Genomic DNA, 22,699 nt, shown 5'->3' with positions numbered 1-22,699 from the left:
GGATCAGGCAAACCTTCCGGAGGTGCCCATGAGGGGACACGGCTCTCACTCCTCGAGCTCCCCGGGCACAAATCACCTCAGATCGGGAGCGTAAGCAAGCGCCTCAGCGAGGCCCGGCCAGCCCCGCAGCGCCCGGGGAAGGGAGGGAAGGAGGGAGTGAGAGAGAGGGGGAGAGGACGGCGGTGCCGCCCTCTGGAGAGAGCGCCGGGAGAGGCTGGTGTGAAGAGCCGCATTTCAATGAGGGCCGGGCTAATGCAAATCACTGCAATCGGCAGCAGCAGCAGAAAGGCGAAGCAGCTGCAGCCCGGGCTCCCCAGCAGCGCTCTCCAGCCGGGGGAGGCGTAACAAAGGCATCCGAGCCGCTTTCTGCGGCAGCTCCTGCGATCGCAGCCGGGTGGTCGCCGGGGGGGGGGGGGAGCTGCCGCCCCTCAGCCGCTTCCCAGCTCGGCCCGCCGCCGCCGCCGCCTTCCCAGCTCGCCCTGCCGGCAGCTCCGAGGGAGAGAGGCTCTCGCCGGGCTGCGGACAGCAGGTAAGGGCCGGGGGCTGCGGCGGGGCGGCCGTCGGGGCGCGGCCGTCGGTCGGGCGCCCGCCGCGGCGCGGTGCACCTGTGCCCATTGTGTGGGGCGGCGGCCTCCGCTCGTTGCGGCGGGGCTCTCGGCTTCGCGGGCGGCGGCGCTGGGGAGCGCGGCAGGTGCTGCCCGGCGCTGGGGCGGCGCGGCTGGCGGCGGTTGTGTCGGCGGGGGCTGACGTTGCGGCAGGGCTGGGTGTTCCGTGCCTCTCACGAGGTTTCCTCAGCGCGTTTCACACGCGTTTCCCCAGCGCTGCGGGGCATCTGTATTTGTTCAGCCGCTACCGCTTGTGTCCGTGTGCATCTGCCGGTATGTATCTTCCTTTTTGCGGTCGCTCTCTCCTCGACTTTGAGGGGATGGTTGGCGGGTCCCCGGTCGGTCACATCGGAGCGTGATGTGCGTTCCGCCGTGTGACACCACGGATGGGAGCTCCCACACCTGCATTGGGTGCCGCTTTGGCTCAGCGCTGGGCTCGGCGGTGTGCTCGGGTGTGTCCCTCTGTTCCCGTACAGCCGTCTGTCTGTACGCGTGTGTGTGCGAGCACGGCGCCGAGACATCGGAGCCGATTATTTAGAATTTCTTTGTCTGCTCCGACCTTGTGGCTTGCGCACGCTTTGCCGTAATTAGCAGCGCCGAGTCGTTCCGGGAGCACGATTTCTGTTCTAAAGGACGTAATTGGGAATTACGGCCATTATCGATTAAAGCATAAGCGTGCCGAAGGAAGGGCAGCGGCTCACACTTCTCTGCCCCATGCCCCCTAATGATTCGAGCTGAGAGCCTTTTGAAAAGCCATATCTTGGTGTAACTTATTTTTCCTTCTGTTTTGTGCGTGTGTGAGACGAATTGAGCAAATGAAACAGCAGCCCTAAGGAAAATCCGTTTCTCCTATCATTGCCGTTGCTTCCCAGGTACAGGTTTTGAATTGTGAGTTCTGAGATCGTGTCCGTCTGACTAACAGCTTCTTGCTGCCATTAAAAATGGGATAAAACAACCTAAAAACGTCATGGCATGTAGTCACAATCCTAAGCTGTGGCCATTAAATCATATTTAGTATTTAACTCAGGGAACTGTCAATGGAATGTCAATGAAATTCCTTGTCCTGTGAGTTGGAGTGCTGCTTATGTACTGATGAGGGGAATTATTTTCCTGCCTATATATATATATTTTTTTTCATATTTATATCTGTATGGTTTTGTGTTTGTGCGTATATGTACATGTATGTATATATATGCACATACACCACACAGTAAATTTTTTCACGTGCACATTTTATGTACATGCATGCATACATATAGTGTGTGTATGTGTGTATATACACACATGCACTATTGGCAGCTTTAAAAGTGTTGCAAGTATAAATCTTGCCCTTATACACGAGCACGTGATGCAGTGTGTATGTAGCAGGGTGAGTGATAAGCTGTCCCCAGCCAGGGTGAGTGATTTTCAAGACCCTGTGCTCGCAGTGGTTGCTTTAGGTGCTGGCTCTGGTTGAGCACGTGAACAGCTCAGAGAAGCTGTGGAGCACATTCCCTACAGTTTTTCAGCAACAAAGTCCAGCTCTATGATCCCTGTTTTAGTGCAAGCTTGTGTAAGCTTAGAGCATCTGTAGTTCTTTGTGTTTTCTCTTACTGTTTGCTCCTACTGCTTTGCAGCAGGTCTGGATGTTACTTTTTTAAAGGACATACAATCATGAGTGGTTCAAACCAAGCTTGGGCTTGCGGGTTGGTTTTTTTTTTTGTTTTCTTTTTACTGGAAATCAATGAGAGAGACCACTTTTAAATTAGGTCTGTGTATCTGCGCAATAAATAAACTTAGTGTGCTTTGCTGTTCTGCAGGGAACTGCAAATTTAGGTGACTCAAATAAAAGTGTTTCTAACCTAATAATCTTCTGGTTGTTCTAAATTTTGCTCATACTTAAAAATGATTTATGAAGCAATCTATGTGATTTATGTGCAGTCTATAGTATATAGTCTTGTATCACTCATAAAAAAGAAAGCAAGTAAATGCCTCCTTGATTTAACTTCTGAAAGAGTAAACTTCCCTTTATGTGAACTTATATTGAACAATTGGGCCCATTTTGGCCAGAACAGAGAGCTCTTTGCCACTGTCAAGCATGGGTGATACTAATTGCTAGTTTGCTCATCAACACTGAATTTATCACTCCAGTGACAGTCTTCTTGGCAAAAGAAGCTGTTGCCAGCCAGCAACTTGAATACTAGTGTTAGGACTTACACAATATTTTCAAGAAGTATTGTTAAGCAGAGAAGCAGCTTGTCCTTTGAATAATACTAGCTTGGTGACTCCTTTACCTTCTTTCTTTTATTATTATTTTTTTCTTTATTTCATGATGTTTGAGCATTTCTGTTGGTTCGGAGTATGTGAAATGTTTGTACAAAGACCACTGAAATTGTCATTACTTATATATCCCTTAGATGGTGGTTGGAATGAGCAAAAACGTTTCAACAGTGGGCTTGACCCACCAAGTCATATTACTAGTATTGATAGTTCTGATTCTAATCACCAAGCTGCCACGTCTGTTCCTCTGAGGAGCTCTTACTTGTTGCCAAGCACTGGGCAATTACTGTGTTTTGAAGTGACACCTTTTGAGATCATGGGTGGAACAAACAATATAGTGGGGTCGAATGGTCTAGAAGGCAGAGTGGACTCAAATATCGCCTGAATATACGATGAGGAAAAGGTAGAAAGCTGACCCATTTGTTCTTTCCCAGTAGCTCCTCTTTGTCACCTCATTTTCAGAGCTCTTACTGAATAAACTTTTATGCTTGTGTACGCCTAGCAATTGGTTTCCTGAGTGGTGTTTCTGTGGCATATAAAAGCATAACTTATAAACCGGTTTTTATGGCACGTCAGGAGGGCTGTAAAATGAACAAGTGAATGTAGCATGGCTTCATTCAAGCATTTTTCTCAGTCTGGGAAGTAGTCATCTGTATCTGTCTTGTATATAACATGATGTGTGAAGGTGAGCTCCTCTAAGATGTGTAAGTTGTCCAACCTCTTTACTTGTATATCCCTTAGATTGAACTTCGAGATGTCGTTTGGGAGAGACATGGAGCTGGAGCATTTTGATGAGCGTGATAAAGCGCAGCGGTATGGCCGAGGGTCCCGGGTAAATGGTTTGCCCAGCCCTACCCACAGTGCCCACTGCAGCTTTTACCGAACCCGTACTCTGCAGACCCTGAGTTCCGAGAAGAAGGCCAAGAAAGTTCGTTTCTATCGTAACGGAGACCGGTATTTCAAAGGGATTGTATACGCCATCTCCCCTGACCGCTTTAGATCTTTTGAAGCTCTGCTGGCTGATCTGACCCGAACTCTGTCTGACAATGTGAACCTGCCCCAGGGAGTGAGAACTATCTACACAATCGATGGCTCCAAAAAGATTTCCTCCTTGGACCAGCTAGTAGAAGGTGAGTGATAAGAATTGTGAAGTTTCGCTTGAGTCAGTGTTTGTCTAATCTGTTAAGTCTTCTGCAAGTAGGTGATGGAGAAAGGATCTGATGGAGAAAGGATCTTCAGTTTTGTAACTAGGACTGTGGATTTTTACATTGTGCTTTGAAATATACTTGCCTTGCTACTTATTTCTCTCTTGTTGGAAATGTGTAAGCAGCTTTCCCTTTTTTTTTTTTTTTTTTAGCCTGCTGTTTATAGCCATAGATCTTGAAGGCCACATCTGCTCCTGCTGTTTATAGCCATAGATCTTGAAGGCCACATCTGCTCCTTCTTCTGAACTTGTACCTTGAAAAATAGCCACGAGATTTTAGTTATACATGACAAGGTCCATGGTGCCCACTTCTATAAGTTCTGTCAGCGGATATTTTCACCCTTACAGTAAAGTCAACTCTCTAACTTTTCTCTACAAATGAATATGTGGTAAATAAAGTTCCCTTCAGTCATGGTGTGGACAACCTTTTAGAGACTAATGTTGTAGCTGTGGTTTAGCAGGTGTGGATGATTTAAATAGAGTGAAACAGGACAGGAGGAAAAAGTTCTTTTTTTGTTTTGTTTTCTTTCCTGGTCCATTGATGTCTTAAGTGCTTCTGGCTTGCAGTGGATTTTTTTTCATGTTTGTAGACAGTATCTCTTAGTATAAAACATGAAGATGTGGAAGGCCTGAAAGCATTTAACTGGTATGTAGGCATAATTGAGCTGATGTTTTTATCAGTAAAGTCAAAAGTGCAGGTTCTTGCTGTGTTCAAAGCAAATAAAGGCCAAATAGCTGTGGTTTTCTTGTTGCTTCCATATTGCCTTGGCCTCAGGGTGCCTTGGGCAAACTTTAAAGCTAGTGCATGGACATATAGCTGCTGGGGAGCCAATTTAGAGTTGGAACAGAGTTTCTAATTTCTTCACTATTTTCATCTTTCTCATAGAATGAGAGAACTTGCAGTGTCAGGATGTAATGAAAGGATCAGAAGGACACAAATTTGTGAAGAGAAGAAGAAAGGGGTAATGCTGAATAAGGTTGCCATCAAAGGAGCAGATCTTCTGGGTAGTGTTCAGTTACTGTTTGGTTGCATTCTTTAGATATCTTAGCAGAGGAAAGCTTCTTAAGCAGAAGTTTTGAGATGAGGGTATACTTGATAATCCTCCCTTCCTAAAAGCAGAGTAGGGAACAACATGAAGATGATCAAGCAGAAAGCTGGAATATGGGATTGCCTATGTAAGTAAGGGATTTTTGAGCTTAGGACCACAGTTTTAGCAAAATTGAAAGGAAACCAGTCTTAAGATCCATGTTATGAGTTCCAGGGCAGAGTTAGAAATGTATTTGTGAGGGTGGTATCTAATTGATGGAGAAAATCAATTGCTGGAAGGAAAGACTGATGTTAATCAACGTCTGTTTAAAAATAGTATTTGTGTACTGTGCTTATTTGATTCATTTGCTCATCAAGAAGCAAGTATCATTGATGTTAATGTGGATTTGTACTCTGTTGCCAGTCATAACCAGCTGTTTCAAAAGAAAGAACTGAATTGTGAAATTAATTCAGCAAGTCATTGAGAGCAGCCCTGCCAAGAAGGACTTAGGGGTCCTGGTAGATGAAAAACTCAACATGAACCAGCAGTGCACGCTTGCAGCCTGGAAGGCCAAGAGTTATCCTGGGTTGCATCAAAAGAAGGGCAGCCTGCAGAGTGAGGGAGATGATTGTCCCTCTGTACTCTGCCTTTTTGAGGCCCCATCTGGAGTGCTGTGTATCCAGCCTGCTGGCACAAGAAAGATGTGGTGCTTTTGGAGAGGGTCTGGTGGAGAGCCACAAAGATGATCAGAGGGCTGGAGTACCTCCCCTATGAAGGCAGGCTGAGGGAGCTGGGCTTGTTCAGCTTGGAAAGGAGAAGACTCTGGGGAGAACTCATTGTGGCCCTCCAACTCTTGAAGGGAGCTTATAAACAGGAAGAGATTGTCTTTTTTACATGGTCTGATTGTAATAGGACAAGGATGAATGGTTTTAGACTAAAACAGGAGTGATACAGATCATATGATAGGGGAAAATTTTTCACTGAAGAGAGTGGTGAGTTACTGGCACAGGCTGCCCAGTGAAGCTGTGGATGCCCCAACCCTGGAGGTGTTCAAGGCCAGGTTGGATGGGGCCCTGGGCAGCCTGATGTAGTGCCTGATTTAGTGGTTGGCAACCCTGTGTGTGGCAGGGGCACTGGAACTCGATGGTCTTTGGCCCTTCCAACCCAAGCCATTCTATGATTTTATGAGCCTATAAAATTGGTTTATTTTGGCATCCTAGAGAATTATACTGTTACTTATAAATCAGTCAAAATGAATAATGGTACCAATTAAGTTTCATTTTAAAGAAGGGCTTTGGTATTCCTTTGCTCTGTGGGACTTAATTCCTTGTTTTTACAATGAATACATCCTCTCTTCCTTTGCATAGTTCATCTTGGACAGTCTTATTCTGCTGTTGACACTGGAATTTACAGAGTTAATTTTTGCATGTGAGTGATCAGCAGTATCTGTATTCCATCTGAAGTAGAGCTTCCTGTCTGTTTGCATGGAGGTGTAAGATGGTTTATTTTGTTCTGATTCCCTCGTAAAGCTATACCTTATAGCACAGGTTCACATATTAGCTTGGTGGTGGTTTTTATGGAAGCTACTTCCAATCTACCGTATAAATTTATTAGTTTGGCTAGTCTGGTAAAGCATTAATTAGCTTGAAGCTGTTCTTTGTGTTTAAATAGCTGGAAAATTGCTTAATTTTTTCTTCCTCTTGTCAAATGAAATTTGTGCTCAAACTATTCAAATGTTGCTTTCTTCATGATGAGGCTATTCTCTTACTATATAAATTAATTTCATGAGAGTGCTAGGAATTTAAATACCGATCTTTGTTTCTCGATGTATTTTAGTGGGTAGTGAGTTGGTGTTAGCACTGCAGGGTAAATATGTGAAGTCTTGATTTGGAGATTGACATTTATGCCTGTGAGACAGATACTCCACTTTTACCTTTACCTACCTATGGGAGGGTGAACAAAGAGAAACTCCTAGGGAGAACAAGTCAGCAGCCACTGCCTCTCATCCTGGAGCTTAATCTATAGAACTGCATGAAGGATGATCCCAAAGGAGCCAATACTGTGTAAAGGAGCTGTATTGCTTCAGTGGTATTTAGTTCTGTCCTGCATACAACTCTGAAGCGATATGAGAATGCAGTAGTGCTGTGTGTTATTCTGAGGTGCATGGACATATCCAACTTTTACTTAAACTAATGACTCTCCAAAGTCTTTTTGTGTGTGTTTGAGCTCTGTTGGACTTTGATTACAAGGGATATCTACTGTTGTAAAAAGTTTTGCGTGCTCTGCAGCTTCTCTCGCCTTAGATGAGGTGAAGAATGTGGACTTAAGGTTTAAACACTAAGGTAAACATTAGGATTAAAATGGATTTAGTTTAACTTCTTTTTGTAAGACCTGATGTTCAGGGCTTTTACCTTTACAAAATGGTTTCAGAATGTAAAATGACTTCACTCTTTAGGTATAGTAAGCAGTCAGAGCAGGGAAAAACAATAGAATCTAAGCTGCTTTTAAGGCTGAATGGTGTAGCTGAAAACAAAGTCTAAGGGAAAGACTGAATTCCTTTGCTTTTCCAGAAGTGTATTGTCCTGAAAGCTGCAAATGGAGGTGCACTGATGGTTCTTTCCCCACGAAATTACCACTGAAGAAGGTAATAAGAGCAGTAATAGATGAGTATGAACGGGATACATTTGAAACATAGAGTATTACTTACAGTTTTTACTCTTGGGGTCCTCCTTTGTGGAACAAAGACCACAGAATCAATTCATAGCTAGAACTGCATCCCTTTCTCATTAATTTTAATTATAATGTTACCTTAGAGCCTTGGGTATGAACCAGAATCAATTGTTTGAAGTTTCCACAATACCTACCACAAAAGATGAAGCCTGCAGCAGAGCACTGGCAAAGACTCACCAAAAAGCCTCAAACCACAAGATAACTGAGAGAGTACGGGGAAACAATAATGTCACATGCCAATATTGGGTGTGCTGCCAAACTATTGTAAAGATTTACATGAGTTATGTGCCCTTCTTGCATAGATGTAATTATAAAAGTAATGTCAAGTGATAATCTGAAAAACAAAAATGGCAATCTCTTGAAAGTTTATCTTGTGGCTGTGATCCTAATTGAAGGAACAGTTTGAAAGAGCACAAATGTACCTGGTTGGAAATCTGGCAATGGCTGTCACTGTCTGAAGATTCTTAGAAGTTAGAAATCTCAGTGGAGTGGCAGAGAAGGTGATGAATGATGTAAGGTTTGAGGGAAAGGCCCTGGCAGGTAGAGGAGGCAGGCAGTTTGCTTTGATGCTTCAAATGCAGCTTTCCAGCTTCCTGTGGAGGGTTCAAAAAGCAGCATTTCCTAGCTGAGGTAGCTGGCAATGGGAGACTTCCTGACTACTTAGGATGTAAGTCTTGTAGCTTTCATTGTTACCTCATTTCTCACATCTCTGCTTTCTGCTCTTATGGCTGTTGCTGCTGCCACCTCATTAACTCTGCTGCCTGCTTCCAGCAGTGCTGGTGAGAAGCCCAGCCTGGTCGTTCTGTAGGAGCTGACTGACCTGATCTGCAATGCACTCTGGAGCTAATCCTGTTTCCTCTTTGCCTGCCTTAGTGGCTGGGAATGAAAGGTTCATGTGCATAGACAATCAAAATAATAATAGTGAATTATCTTTACATGTTTGTAGAGCTGAATTTATGTGGACATTTGTTTGTAAGATTGCATTTATATTGGATATTTGCCATAGACTTGATCCAGGGCTATCAGAATGGGCAAAACTTGGACTGGATCCTGTGGTAGAAATGTCTTCAATCCTTACATTGTTTAATAAACAAACAGCTGAATAATCCTGTTCTGGAAATGATAGAGGGTTATTTTGGCACTATTTGATTATTTTATTTCATGAATTCGGGAAGGTTAGTCTGTTAGCCAGTCGATCTACATTATGTCTTCCTAAACAAATTATTGGAGGAATTGGTCATTTTTTTAGAATATGTACAAGACTTATCTTGATTGTGGCAAGATTGAGGAAATGGGAGGGAGAAGGGGGGCAAAATGGGATGGAAATATGGCTTTATTTTTTCCTTTAGATCACAAAGAGGAAAAAAAAAAGATTTTTTTCTTGATGCCAGACTGAGCAAAAATACCTGCGTGCCAAAAAAGTCCCTCAAAAAATCTGAGGAGACCTGATTTAAAGTTTCTTGGTGTGTCTGATTGGTAGGTGAACATGGGCAGATGAGGTGTATTTCCTATCGATGTCCCGTCTCATTTGCAGTGTTGCGGTTTTTCAGATACTGAAGAAAGACAAGGCAGCACTAATATAGTTTAAGTAGGTTATTGCTCTATGAACTAACACATCTGGGAGCATCTAGTAGTAATTTATTTGGTTCAGGTCATCTTCCTTGTGCAGTCTGCTCTTCATGATGGGGGGTAGTCTGAATTCCTTGTCGCATCCCCTGAGAGATTCTTCCTGTCTTTTGCTTATACAGAACCAAGGAGATGAAAGTGAAGAAGTACTTGTTGTGCTCTGTGCTGGGGGTACTGGTCCCCTTCCCTGTTCTCTTAAACTGTCCTCCAGTCCACTGGGAAACGAACTGCAGTGAATGATGGCTGCATTAAGCATCTTCACTGGGATGTCTCACTGCCAAAGAGTGCAATTGCTGGGTTGAAAAGGACCACAATGATCATCGAATTTCAACCCCCTGCTATGTGCAGGGTCACCAACCACCAGGCCAGGCTGCCCAGAGCCACATCCAGCCTGGCCTTGAGTGCCTGCAGGGATGGGGCATCCACAGCCTCCTTGGGCAACCTGTTCCAGTGTGTCACCACCTCTGTGAGAAAAACTTCCTCCTAATACCTAACTTAAACCTCCCCTATCTCAGTTTAAAACCATTCCCCCTTGTCTTGTCACTATCCACCCTCATGAACAGCTGTTCCCTCTCCTGTTTATGTATTCCCCCTTCAAATATTGAAGGGCCACGATGAGGTCTCCCTGAAGCCTTCTCTTTTCGAAGCTAAACAAATCCAATTCCTTTTCATAGTTTTTACTCTTTTAAAGGAATCAAGAAGATATTCAATAAATTGACAGTCATGCTGTCTAATGAATGGAAAGTATTCTTCTCTGATTCCTTGATTCTGTTGCTTCTCCAGGGTTTTCAGCTATGACCTACTGGCTTCTGTATGAAGCCATTTTAGGCTGGGTTGCCTTTAGCACAGAAAAGCACTATGACTCATTCTTTCTAAGATATATTGGCTTGGTCTTTCTCCAGTTTGCTAATATTCTCATTACCAGAAAACAAATTAACTGCTAATGTCCAAATAAAAAAGAGAGGATCAAACACTTGTATCTGTGCTTACAGACAGAGTGATTCAATGTCTCTTCTTCAGCCACCCTGTGTCCGTTATTTGTATGTGTAATACATATGTGTTTATGCATACATGCATATGGTTTTATTACATGAAGCACTCGAGGATGTTCTTTTGTGACCTGTGAGAATATCCTTCAGTGTTTAATGGCTCTAGTGGTTCAATTGCAGTGAGGCTGTTGCCTGTAGCAACAGCAGCTAAAGGTTACAAAAAAAAAATTAAAATAAATAAATGCATTATCACTTGTTTAGTTTTTGTCTTCTCTTAACTACAGCAAGCCTGCTTTCTTCCAGGCTCCAGTTCAGGTTGTTGAATCACAGATCTCCCAGGCTTCACATTACTGCATCTGGGACAGACTTTGGAGGAAGCAATAGTAAATGCACAAATTGGCTTTACTGGACTGGTGCCCACTAGGAAACTTCTTTGCAGTCTTCTCTTCTTTAGGTAACTACGAAGAGAGGATGAAAACTAAGGTGGAGGCTTTTTGTCCTTTATATTGATGTTTCCTCTATATGTAAGCAGCATGAATGCTGAAGGATTATTCTAGATATTGAAATTTCTTGCTCCCATCAACATGGGTCCCAACATCAGGAAATTTAAGCTTGTACTTAAGTGTTCCAAGGATCAAGAGTACTCAAGATTTGCTAATTATCACCTTAAACCATAATTTCATCAGTTTGAGATGAGATACTTTTTAGGACTATGGGTTATTTCCTATTCAGTTTGTGTTCTGTCAGGTCCCTTAGGAACACCCACAAATGACAGCTGCAGTCCCAGGCCAACTTACTGCAAGTTTTCTTATGCTTCAGACAGTCTTGGAGGCTTAAGCAATCTTAAATTGCAACATGATGGGAAAGGTCTCATTTTTTTTTTCTTGTATAAAATAGCTATTACTACTGATTTAATCTTACAATGATTTGGATACTCAATCTCTAAGACATTGTGTATCCAAACTTGAGCTTCTTCAAGTGAAAAAGATATTTTTCCCTTAGGTGCAGATATCTTAGTGGTGTAATATAGCTTGGTTGGAAATGAAGAAGGGGAAAACAGTCTGATGTTAAAACAATCCCACAGCTTCAATGAGTGCTTTATGATCATTTACACGAAATTAGTTTTGTAGCTAAGAGCTGACATGCTGTTATACATTACAAAAAAGCCTGCTAACCTTGACATAAAGAAGATATTAGAAGTCATGTGGAATGCTGTCCTTTCAAGAAAGTGAACCAAAAGTGCCTCTCAAGAAAATGAAAATTTTTTGAAGATCTATGATTTTTGGCCACGTATTTTATACAGCAGTTACTATCATATTGAGGACAGTCCTATTCATATCATAGTAGGATCCTTTAACTTTTTTCCTGTACAAAATATTATTGTATTATAAAATCAACAATTTGTAAAGATAAGTCGTTGTGGATGAATTCTGTCCGTGCAGTAAGGAGTAGCTAGTGCTGAAAATATTGGACTGGGACTTGGATAAAAGAGCATGTCTTGTTTGATTGCTGCTGGATCATCAGTGCTGTTAAGCCTTTTTGTTCTGCTCTTAGCAGATGTATATCATTTTCTGTCATGGTTAGAAGGGGCTTACCTTTGTCTTAGGGTTAGTGTAAGCACTCTGTCTTAGATTCCTTTCTTAACACTTAAGATGTTTCTGCAGAGTGCAGATAAAGTTGAAGTTAAACACTGACTAGCAAACATTGGAATGTTTCATCTCCCATTCTGCTTTTTGCACTCCGCTTTAAAAGAGCACTAAGAGAAAAACAAAAATCTTCTTGCTTGATCTTACGCTGTCATTGCATTTATCTTTTCTGCTCAGCAGTCCATCTTCACATGTTTCTCCGAATTCCTTGGTCTTTTCTTGGAGTCCTTCAGCTAGCTTTCTGGTAATCACTGTGCAGCATACTATTACAGTTTCACCTTTGAGCATCATGCCAACTCTGCTAGTACAAAGCTGGGAGCTCTTTTGCATCCTGCAATATTAGGAAGGTTCCCCTTCATGTTCGCTTCCCAGTTTTAACTGTGTAATTTTACATATGTTCTGGCATTCTTTGTATTGATGTGCGCTGCGCTGTCTGGGGAGTTGAGGGCCCTGAAATCTTTTGGCAACTACAACAAAAACTAAGTTCTCCTTTGCAATAATTAAACAGTGAATCCTCGTTACTTAGAGTAAGGATCCTTCAAAAATCACAGAATTACAGAATGGCCAGGGTTGGAAGAGACCTCAAGGATAATGAATCTCCAACCCCCCTGCCACATGCAGGGCCACCAACCTCCCCATTTAATACCAGACCAGGCTGCCCAGGGCCCCATCCAACCTGGCCTTGAACACCTCCAGGGTTGGGGCATCCACAGCCTCTCTGGGCAGCCTGTGCCAGCACCTCACCACTCTCATAGTAAAGAAAAGTCTGTTTGACATTGGAGGCACATCTCACATCTCACTACATTTGATTGTTTTGTTTTGTTTTTTTTTTTGATACCTTGGGATAAGCTACAAACATAAATATCTTTTCTGAACTATTGAACTCAGAAGAAATGAAACATCTCAGATGTTTCTGTGGGTAGGATTTTGCTTTATCTGTAATCCAATTTAACTACATGTTGCCAGAAGGTGTGGTCTTGGTTGTTCTAATGTTGTTTAATGTGGCTTTTTTGTTGTTGCAGTTTTTTTCTGGAGAGTGTGCAGGATCAGTTTGTTGCAGTGTTAAAGTATTGTCTTTGTTATGTGCCATCAAATCAATAAGCTGGTCCAACTTACCCAGTGCATCTGGCACTGCAGTCTCTCAGACAAGCACAAGGGAGAGGTTGGGAGCACGCAAATAGGTGCCTTTTTCACAACAGCCTGCAGCTGAAATGGATTAAGGAATAAAGATGTGCTGATGCTGTTTCTGGGGAACCGTCATGTAGCCAGAAAATGTGCATGTGGGAATGCTGAAAATACTTTATTGTAGATAATGTTCCAATAGAAATCTGAACTATAACCAAGTTTTTTCCTTAAACTATGGTTTTCTTTAAGCTGTGGTTCCCACTGTGTTGGGAGGGGAGCTCTGTAATTCCTCTTCCTTCTTTTTCCCCTTTATAATACCTTGAGTCAACAGAATAATATAATAAGATTTGAATACACATATTCTAGTTTTATTTTACTTAAAGCTTCAAATAATCAAATGTGAAAAATTTCCTGTGATGTTTTCACCAACCTTTTACTGAAAGTAATGTATAACCTGTAGTTTTGGATAATGTTGCATACTATTTCCTCTGAAGTTTCTGGGGCATGCTGTTTTGCTTGGAAACATGAAGGCTGGTGGACTACTGTGAAAATGGACTGGAGCTGGACAGGTGATTAGATATGAACACTGTTTATTGATGGTAGCAGTCCCCACTTCTGGTAGTGCTTTCTAAAGAGAAAACCACTACTTTCAAGCAGTACATGACAGCATTTTCTTTAATGATCAGCTGATGAGTGTCCTTTAAAAGATTCCTTAGAAGAGACCTTAGTCTGTAGCAGCTGAAATCAGTCAATGCCTTACACACTGTAGATCAGGAGTTATAACAGTAAATGTTTAATAATTGAGAAAAAAATAATTTTTTTCTTCCTGTTTTTTTTTTTTTTTTCTCCCTCCCATCTGACTTGCTGGTCTGGCACTTTTGTTTCTGCAGGGGAAAGCTATGTGTGTGGTTCAATAGAGCCCTTCAAGAAGCTGGAGTACACGAAGAATGTAAACCCAAACTGGTCAGTGAATGTTAAGACAACTTCTACTTCTCGTTCAGTGCCGTCTCTTGCCACTGCTAAAGGAGGTACTCCAGATACAAAAGAAAATAAGGATTTCATTAGGCCTAAACTAGTCACTATCATCAGAAGTGGAGTGAAACCACGGAAGGCAGTCCGGATTCTGCTTAACAAGAAGACAGCACATTCATTTGAACAGGTTCTTACTGATATAACTGATGCCATCAAGCTTGATTCGGGAGTCGTTAAGCGCTTGTATACACTAGATGGAAAACAGGTAAGAATTTTCCTCATAATCATTCTCAACATAAAGAAAAGGCAATTTTCTGGGAGGAACATAATAGTATTTAAGTAGAAAATTACCTTTCTCTGGAGTGATCTGGAATCAGGTCTTCTACTGTTTATTGTGTAAGATATGTGATCAGTTCAAGAACATACCATAAAGCATTTATTGGCCTCAATGATAGTCTTGCTGTTTGTGATTAAATAATAGCTCTAAATCTGTCATTCAAAAGTATGATGTGGTTTTGGCTATGCATTCTGCAAGTTTGGGATGAAGGATGTTGTTTTAAAGAATCTTGTTCTGTTAACTTTCAGTTTTGAGTCACTGTATTTGCATTTCCATAAGCTGTACAATTGATACGCAAGGAGACACATTCCATCATGCTAAATTCAGACCTACTGCTTTCCAGAATGGCCAAATTGAATCTCTCTTTAACAGAGAGAAAGCTGAAAAGCTTATAAAATGTGAGATTTTTCCCTTTCACAGGAAATGAGATAGGGTTAAGCACGGTGCCCATATCTGTTAAGGACTCTCTTGTAGGTAACATGTTCAATGAAATACCTTCAAGCTGTGTCTCTGCTGACTAATTAAATTGTGGTGTGGTATGGTGAGGTTTTTTGAGAGGCTGCTTATTGAACTCAGGGTGGAAGAGACGAGGAAAAACAATATTAAACTCTAATCCTACTTCTTTTTGTCTTTCACTTTATTTGTAATTTATCTACGAACATTTATTAATTATAGCAAAACTGGAGAAGCTGTTAACGTGATGAAGGACAAGACTAATTTCAGCATGACCTGAATTGATTTGGAGCAGTGGTGACTCTAGAGAAATAAGGAAGATACTTAAATTTTCAAATGTAACCTTTTAATCTGAAGACACAATATAGGTATAGAATGTGGGCAGAGTGAGTAAATGGGCTCACTAAGGAACTGCTACAGAAACTAAGGTATTTCTACTTCAACTGCTTTACAGATTATCTGTGAATAATTGAGCCTAGATACAGCTAACAGCATAGCTAACAGCAGATGTCTTGCAAAACAAGCTTGATTCAGGTAAATACTCTGTCAGCAGATCCAGTGGTGAGCTTCACATGTGTATGGCTACTGGGGTCAATATGCAGGCATAGCTCTGGAAACAGGTACAGCAGTGCCCTCTGATCTGAGAGATGCTGGTTAATGGACAAGCTGCTTATTCAGAGCACTGGTTCAAATCAGAGCCAAGTCTGGACTGACCAGAAATCCCTTCCATCTGCTGTTTTATACTGGTAACCTCTGACACCATTTACAGACAGTTGTTCTGTTCTTGATGACTGCATATATGCTTTTAATAATCCCATTACTGTGGCTTCTCTGGGAACTCAGACCTGGGGCAAAATGTTTACTTGGGGCGAAGGTAAAATGTGTTTCAGAGGAAGCTCTCAACTTATGTTGAGATGCCACTGTCTTGATATGACTGTCACATATTCCAGACTCTCCTGTATGATTGTACTTAAAATCAGGAAGTACTTTTACATCTGTTTCAGAGCTCTAATTGCTAGGAATAAATAGTACTGTTCTGTTACTGGGCAGGAAGGGAACGTCAGGTTTTTCTGACATACAAGTTGTTGGAGTTGAATACTTTTTCAAGTCCAGGGATTTGAGCTGAGTTTAAATCAGCAGCATATACTGGGGCACTTGCTGCCTACCTCACAGCCTAAACCCCAGCCTCAAACGGGGCGTTGATTAGCTGCCTTTCAGCCTGAAACATCAGTGCCTAACTGCTCTACCCAGAAGCAGGTGTCTTCACAGTTCTTCCCTTTCTGTCATGCTCAAATTGTATTGTTTGCTGCCTGCTGCATTAGTAGGGGCAGGGTCTCTCAGAGGGAGTGTGCATCATTGTGATGTAGTGGAAACTTTGTTCCCTGAGTGTGCAAAGCAGCTTTGCTGGCAGAAATGGAAATCAATGACCTGTGCCAGTGGGAGCAGCCTGTTGCTCCCCCTGTGCAGGGAAGCCATTGATTTCTTGTGCTGTTGGGCAATTGCTGCTCCATTTTTCTCTGCCAAAAGCCTTGTCTCCCAGATGGTGCTGGAGGCCCATGATGATGGATTTCTTTATTGCTAAACTCAAGCTATGAATGATTACTGGGAGGAAATCCATAGTAAATCCTATTTTTTTTTTTTTTTTTTTTTCCCAGTCGTGTTCATCGTAGGGAAATTCTCTTGTAACTCTTGTTGGGGGCATGGAAGTTTCTGGGAAACCTTGGATTGAGTGGTTAAATCTAGCAAATCTGTGATTAAATATTTCAACACTAACTTAAAAAGCAAGGAAATCTTAAAGCTCTGAGTCAGGAGAAGTAATTTACTGTAAGGATAAGAGGGTAAAGCTCTCCTAGGATTATTTGTTCAGAACGTAACTTGGAGGGAAGGCTGTTCTCTTCAGTATTCTCTTGTGAGTTATTTTATGAGACCAACAGTGGAATTGCCCAGCAGTGCCTAGAAGTGGAGTAAATCCCATGTGTCATCTGTGCAGGTGGGCCGTGGGGTGTGCATACAGTTGTTGGGCAACATCACAATGGCACCATGATGCCTCAGACTAATCAGAAGAAAGTGGTAGGAATCGAGGTTGTAAATGACTACGTGAGTCAGTTGGCCCATATTGCTGCTGAGTATTGAGGAGAATCATAGAATATCCTGTGTTGGAAAGGACCCATAAGGGTCACTGACTTCAGCTCCTGGCTCTACGTAGGGCCGCCCAAAAGTCAGATCATAATTGAGCTTGAATGCTTTCGCTCCCACTGTCAGGTTGGTTGTGATGTTTTGATTTGTATCTCTAAAATTTTGCTCTGTTAAAAGAAGTTTTAAGTCGTGGCCTGTGAAATTTGACAGAGGTGGTGCTTGGACATTTGGTACATGAACAAAGTTGCTGGTGTAATGCGATAGGAAGGAGGCTCTTCTGTGTGCTCTGATTGCTTTTTCCACCAAAAAAAAATTACTCCTTGATTTTGGAAAGTTGTGTAAGTTTTGGCATGCTTCGTGCCTTGTTTGGTTGTTCCTGAGTGCTGAGGAATTGATCAAATAGGTGTGCTGTAATTGCCCTTTCCATTTTTAATGCTGGAGGATTTTCATGCAATTAAATTTTGTTTAAAATGTATTTCTCTATTGAAAACTTACAGCTCAAGTCCAACTTTATTTTGACCTCAAGGTTCCTGAAAATTTTAGAATATAGTTTAATTTTCATAAAAGGAGCACAAGGGCACAACTGTAATCTGATCACATCTAATCATCAGTGGCTGGCATTTAGTAGACCCTCCTACTTAAATTATTAATGGCTTCTCAGAGATGTAAAGGTTTTGTGCATACGCTATTTTAGAAACAGTACAATTTCTAATGGGTATAATTTATTTAGTATTTACTTTCACAAAGAACTTTTGCTGTTTGTGCTCTAAAAGAAGAGAGAGAGAATCAGTTCATGGTAGGATGCTGAGAGTTTTGAAGAAGTCTGTGGGACTTTCAGAAGTGTTGAACAGCCTTATGAGCTCAGACCAAAATTAAAACCAATCCAGGAGGAGGTCTTGAAATTTTCTTCTTGCCAACTTTGCTGTGTAAGGAAAACAAAAATAGGATGAGTGGGTTTAATGCTGCCTATAGGAATTCAGATCATGAGGCTGTGCTCTTACCGTATTACTCATATTTTAGATTAAAAGGCTGTTTAAGTACATTAAAAAAGGCATTGTAAGTGTTGACTCTTAATGTTCTCATGTACTTGTGCAGGGAAGGAATACTTTCTCATAGCCAAAATGTGCCTTGCTTTCCTGTAACTGCATTGTGTCTATTTGATTTACATGGAAGTGATCTGCCCTTGGAGATGGAGCCAAGTTGGTGTGTTGTAAGCTGAGTTCTCTGGCTTCTGTATAATGATGCACTTCTAGAATAAAACCAAATGGGAGAATGTTAATGAAGGTCACACCTTGCAGCCATATGAGATTGTGCCTTTTTTTTAAGGAGTGCTGCAGTGTGTATTTGTGCAAGCTATTTACAATTTGCATGTTTAGACAAAGGCTGAATAAAAGCAGTTTATCACCTTGTCAGTCTCCCATCTGCTTCTGGAGATCAAATACCTGCAGTGTGATGGGACCCTTTCGTTTGGACAGGTGGTTTGTTTAGCTTAACTAGATGCAGTTATGCAGATTATTTTTCAGTGTATGAATTATTCAATGGATTTGATTCCAGGAAGGCAAGTGGTCAGTGGCAAAAACAGGAGAATGAAAGTCATTCTGTGGTTTTTTAAAAAGAAAGAAATAAAAAAAACCAACAACCATAAGTATGTTCAAATTACATTACATTTACAAATAGGAAATGTATCTACTGGTACTTGAGGACACAGGTTATAGAAGTGTGTGCAAGTCAGAGGCATAGGCTGGAATGGGAAGTGAGTCCATCAGTAGCTTTTGCCTTAATCTATTAAAATAGTCATATAAGAAATTGTGACTACAAGTAGTGTTACAGTGCTGGAATGCTAGAGGCATCTTTATTTAGTATAACACGTTGATTTTGACTTCTTTTCTTTTGGAACCCTGCTGCAAGGGGAGTATCTTATGATAGAAACGATTTTCTACAGAATTCTGTCTGTGACAGCATCTAATGTCTTAGTTTTTAGTAAAGAAGCAGTACTAATGCTTGAAGAAAATGATTTCTCAAGAAAAAGAAAATGACTGCATCTACAGCTAAACTGAGCATGTCCTTTTTTATTGTTTTATTCTAAACAAGTAGAACACGTTCAATGATAATGTTTATATTCTACAATAAATTCTTGGCTGAATCTATCCTTTTTGTAAAATAGATTAAAGATCTCAAGTGTCTTTTTCTAGACTTGAATTGTCCCTGATACACAAAAGCCTACGTAAATTAAGGTAGCTATCAGTCGTGGGAAAGCCATATTCTCTACTTAGTGTTCATGTACTGCATGTTATGGAAAAATCTAGACAAAAATAAGTAGTAAAAAACCAAAATTTAGTCATAGCAGATGTTTTGTGTGAGCTCTGTAATTTTCATTCCATTCCTAGTATAGAATAGACACTTCATTCTAAGGGTGACTAGTTTTGCATGTTATTTTACTCACTCTTCAGTTGGTGTGTGCAACTCAAAATTATTCCTCTTTCGAAAGATGTGGGCAATAAGTGCAATTTTATCTTCTGTATGGCACCTCTCAAGTGCACAAACTAACTCCTTGCTTTTGTCAGAGGCTTGCAGCTTCCACCAGCCAGAGTGGTGTTGATTGACTGGGAGAAGCACGCTGAGTTCTCTGCGAGATGTAGCTGTGCGGATGCTGATTAACAGGAGAAAAATATGAAAGAAGATGGCATCTGCAAATCTCACAAGTGTTTTATCAGGGAAATAACAGCTAGGGAAACTTGCCCTTATGTTTTTGAAGAGGTACATTAATATTGCACTACCACCTGCAGTGTTCCAGGTGGGGAGCTGAAACCTGTTGTGCTGAGGCTGTTTATACAAGCTGCTCTTTCTGAAAGGGATTCTAATATGAACACCAGAGGATAAACCTTGGAAATACCCATGCTGCCTAATTTTGGACGTGAAATTTAGGGCGCTATCAGAGAGATGCTAATGTACTGTTGTGTTATGTAGCTGTGAAAGATGCTTTCCAAGAGCAAAGAGTGTCTTTCCAGCTTTTGATAAACCACACTTTCCCTCCTTCCGGCTTGTATTTAATTAACACCTTTTTTTTATTTCTCTGGGAGATAAATCATTCCTGGCTTTGCCCTTTTGAAATTGATTGGAGGGAGGGATGTGTTGAAAAAAATAGCCATCATTCAGTAGGGAAAAAGCCCACAGATGCCTCTTGCAGACATGATAAACTGAAAAATAAAAGCAAAATTCACTGACTGGAACTTATCCATCTCAGCAGGTGGTGATTCTCGGATCATGAATGATTTCCTTCATTCCTGTTGAGAAAAATGGATTTGCCTTGAAAAATAGACCTTAATAAGAAGAGAATCAAAACCTGGTTCAAAATTGAACAAGGACACGCTAGGATAGACAGTTTGCTGGCAATTGAAGTTACCTTGGTGTTAAAGGAGAGCTGTGATAAGTCCTTGATCCCGTGTCACTCTGAGTAGGCTGGTTTGATGTCGCATTATGACGTTGACAAACAGTTTTAATTGTTAACCAAACAAAGCCTTCTGTAAAGGAGTGGACAGAAACACATTCCTAATTGAAAACACTGTGTGTTCATTTGTCTAGTTTTGGTTCCTGGTAAACTGAGATGAGCGACGATGCTGCTCTGTTTCTAAAAGCCCTCTCACAATGGGGGTTTCCAGGGTTGCTGACTGGCATCCTGTATGTTCTGTGAGCTGGCTTTGAAAATTGAGAAAAACCTGTCTTCTGCAAACTTTAGATTGGCTTTCATGCTATGTAGAAGAGAGAAACTCTTTATTAAATGAATAAGACTGAAAGCTTGCATATCGGCTTCAGTATGTTTTAAATAGCATGTAAGTTGATCTTACTTATAAAGGCATCCAGCTATTAGAGCATTCGTGTTCAGAAGCATTACTTGTTTTTTGGAGGAGTCATTTTTCATCTCATAAAAGCGGGGTATCTTGTCTTTTCTCACACAGTGCTTCAGTGGGAAGGAGATTGTCCAGTTAATCTGAATTTACATTACTGGAATAAAATAAGTGCTTTTTTCCTCTATAGCTGACCTTTGCTTCTCTTCTTTAAGTGTGCAATGTAACTAAGAAGAGCTTCTTATCAATTCAAATTCTGATTTGTGTTTTGCTGACTTGTAAGGCATAGGAGAAAAGCAAAGGGAAGCCATCTATAACTGTACAGTTTTATTGGTGGTGGATTTACCTGTGGGTTTTCTTTCTTCAATTTTACTTATTTGTTTTGTTGAAAGAGGAATTTGAAAACCACTTGTAAATTTCTGTGATGTATGGATAGTTGTGGACACAGGAATGAGGGTAGTGGTGGTGAATGAAAGGTTTCTACTGCCCAGGAACACATGGTCCTCAGGCTGTTCTTTGTCAGCAGCTGAAATCTTTCATGTAATGCTTTGAAATAATGCTCGTCCTAAACTCTGCCTCTTCCACTCTCCAGTCCCATTAGGATGCTCTATTTCCTGGCTTCCACCAAATGAGCTGAGCTCAGTGGTTTGAAGACTTCATGGTGGATGTTTCAAATGGTTGAGTCCGCTGGAATGATTCCGTTTTCAGTCCCTGAAGCTGTTATTGTTTACAGTTGCTTTTTTCATTGGCATGGATAAGCATTTTTCCTTCTTTGAAGTGGTATTTTGGTCTAAAACTGTATGAAAGGGTAATGAATCTTGGGTTTATTCTTCTTTTTTTTTTTTCTTTTTTTTTTTTTTTTCCCCCTGCTCCTTCTAAAACTGATTTTTAAAAGGGAATTTAAAAACTTCACTTGCTTAACTGAATTGAAAAAAAAAAAAAGGAAGTTTTCTCAAATTTTTCTGTAGTACAGGTTTCTTAGAAATTAAGTGTCTTATTCATAGCAAAAATTCTTTGTGCTCTGCACAGCGCACTGGAATTTCAGTATTTGCTTATTAAGCTGTACATCTCAGTGTAATTCTCTTCCTGGAATTGTTAGGTTGGTTCTTCTTACACGGACAATTGGAAATCTCAGCTACTTATCATTTGACAGAGTTAAGTTATTAAAACTAAAGGCTGATAACTTTTTGTAGTCATGTGCAGGGTTGAACACCTACTTACATGAGGCTTAGCACAAATGCATCCTTGATTATGCACTTATTTCCACTTAAATTTGTCTTTGGCACATTTTTGCTAAGCCGTTCTGAAAGACAATAAAATGAGTTCACAGTAAACTGTGAATGGTCCTAACTTATTTTCAGTACTTTCCTCCTCCTTTGGGCACGCATTTTGTTATCTCTTGCAGAGAGTGGGAAGAAACACAAATCTCTTCAGGTATTCAAACTATTTCAGCAGGAATTGCCTCTACTATTGTTTTCTTGTGTAAAGGGTACGTGTAGGGCACTGACAGACTTCTGAGGTGCTCATCAAATTAAAGATGAATCCAGATCTCTCTGTTACGAATGTTGCTGTATATAGAAGTTTGAGATAGAATTGTAGTTCTCTGAATTTGTGTCTGAGGACTGTGCTGTGAGCAGAAGAAGCGGGGTGGAGATTTAGAGGGTCTTAAAGATGACAAGTACATTAAGTGCTATTAAATCAGTTAAGAATCATCTATTCTTTTTCTCCCTCCATTCCCCTTTAA

General features: G+C 41.1%; 1 protein-coding gene across 3 annotated transcripts in view; it reads left to right on the top strand.

The window, feature by feature from the left end:
- The first annotated feature begins 202 nt into the window (after nt 1-202).
- DCLK1 (doublecortin like kinase 1) overlaps nt 203-22,699 on the top strand; it is a 229,945-nt gene continuing 207,448 nt past the window's right edge. For 2 of the 3 annotated variants that reach the window (XM_052671018.1, XM_052671022.1), the window contains exons 1-3: nt 204-529; nt 3,606-3,994; nt 14,103-14,449. In XM_052671018.1, the coding sequence (XP_052526978.1) occupies nt 3,619-3,994; nt 14,103-14,449 (723 nt within the window). In that variant the 5' untranslated portion in view covers nt 204-529; nt 3,606-3,618. Of the gene's footprint in view, nt 530-3,605; nt 3,995-14,102; nt 14,450-22,699 lie in introns of all 3 variants that reach the window. The other variant, XM_052671020.1, reaches the window with a different exon arrangement.

This window comes from Tympanuchus pallidicinctus, unplaced genomic scaffold, assembly GCF_026119805.1.
Source record: "Tympanuchus pallidicinctus isolate F22 unplaced genomic scaffold, pur_lepc_1.0 scaffold11, whole genome shotgun sequence".
NCBI classification, from domain to species: Eukaryota; Metazoa; Chordata; class Aves; order Galliformes; family Phasianidae; genus Tympanuchus; species Tympanuchus pallidicinctus.
This window is presented reverse-complemented; position numbering and strand designations above follow the sequence as displayed.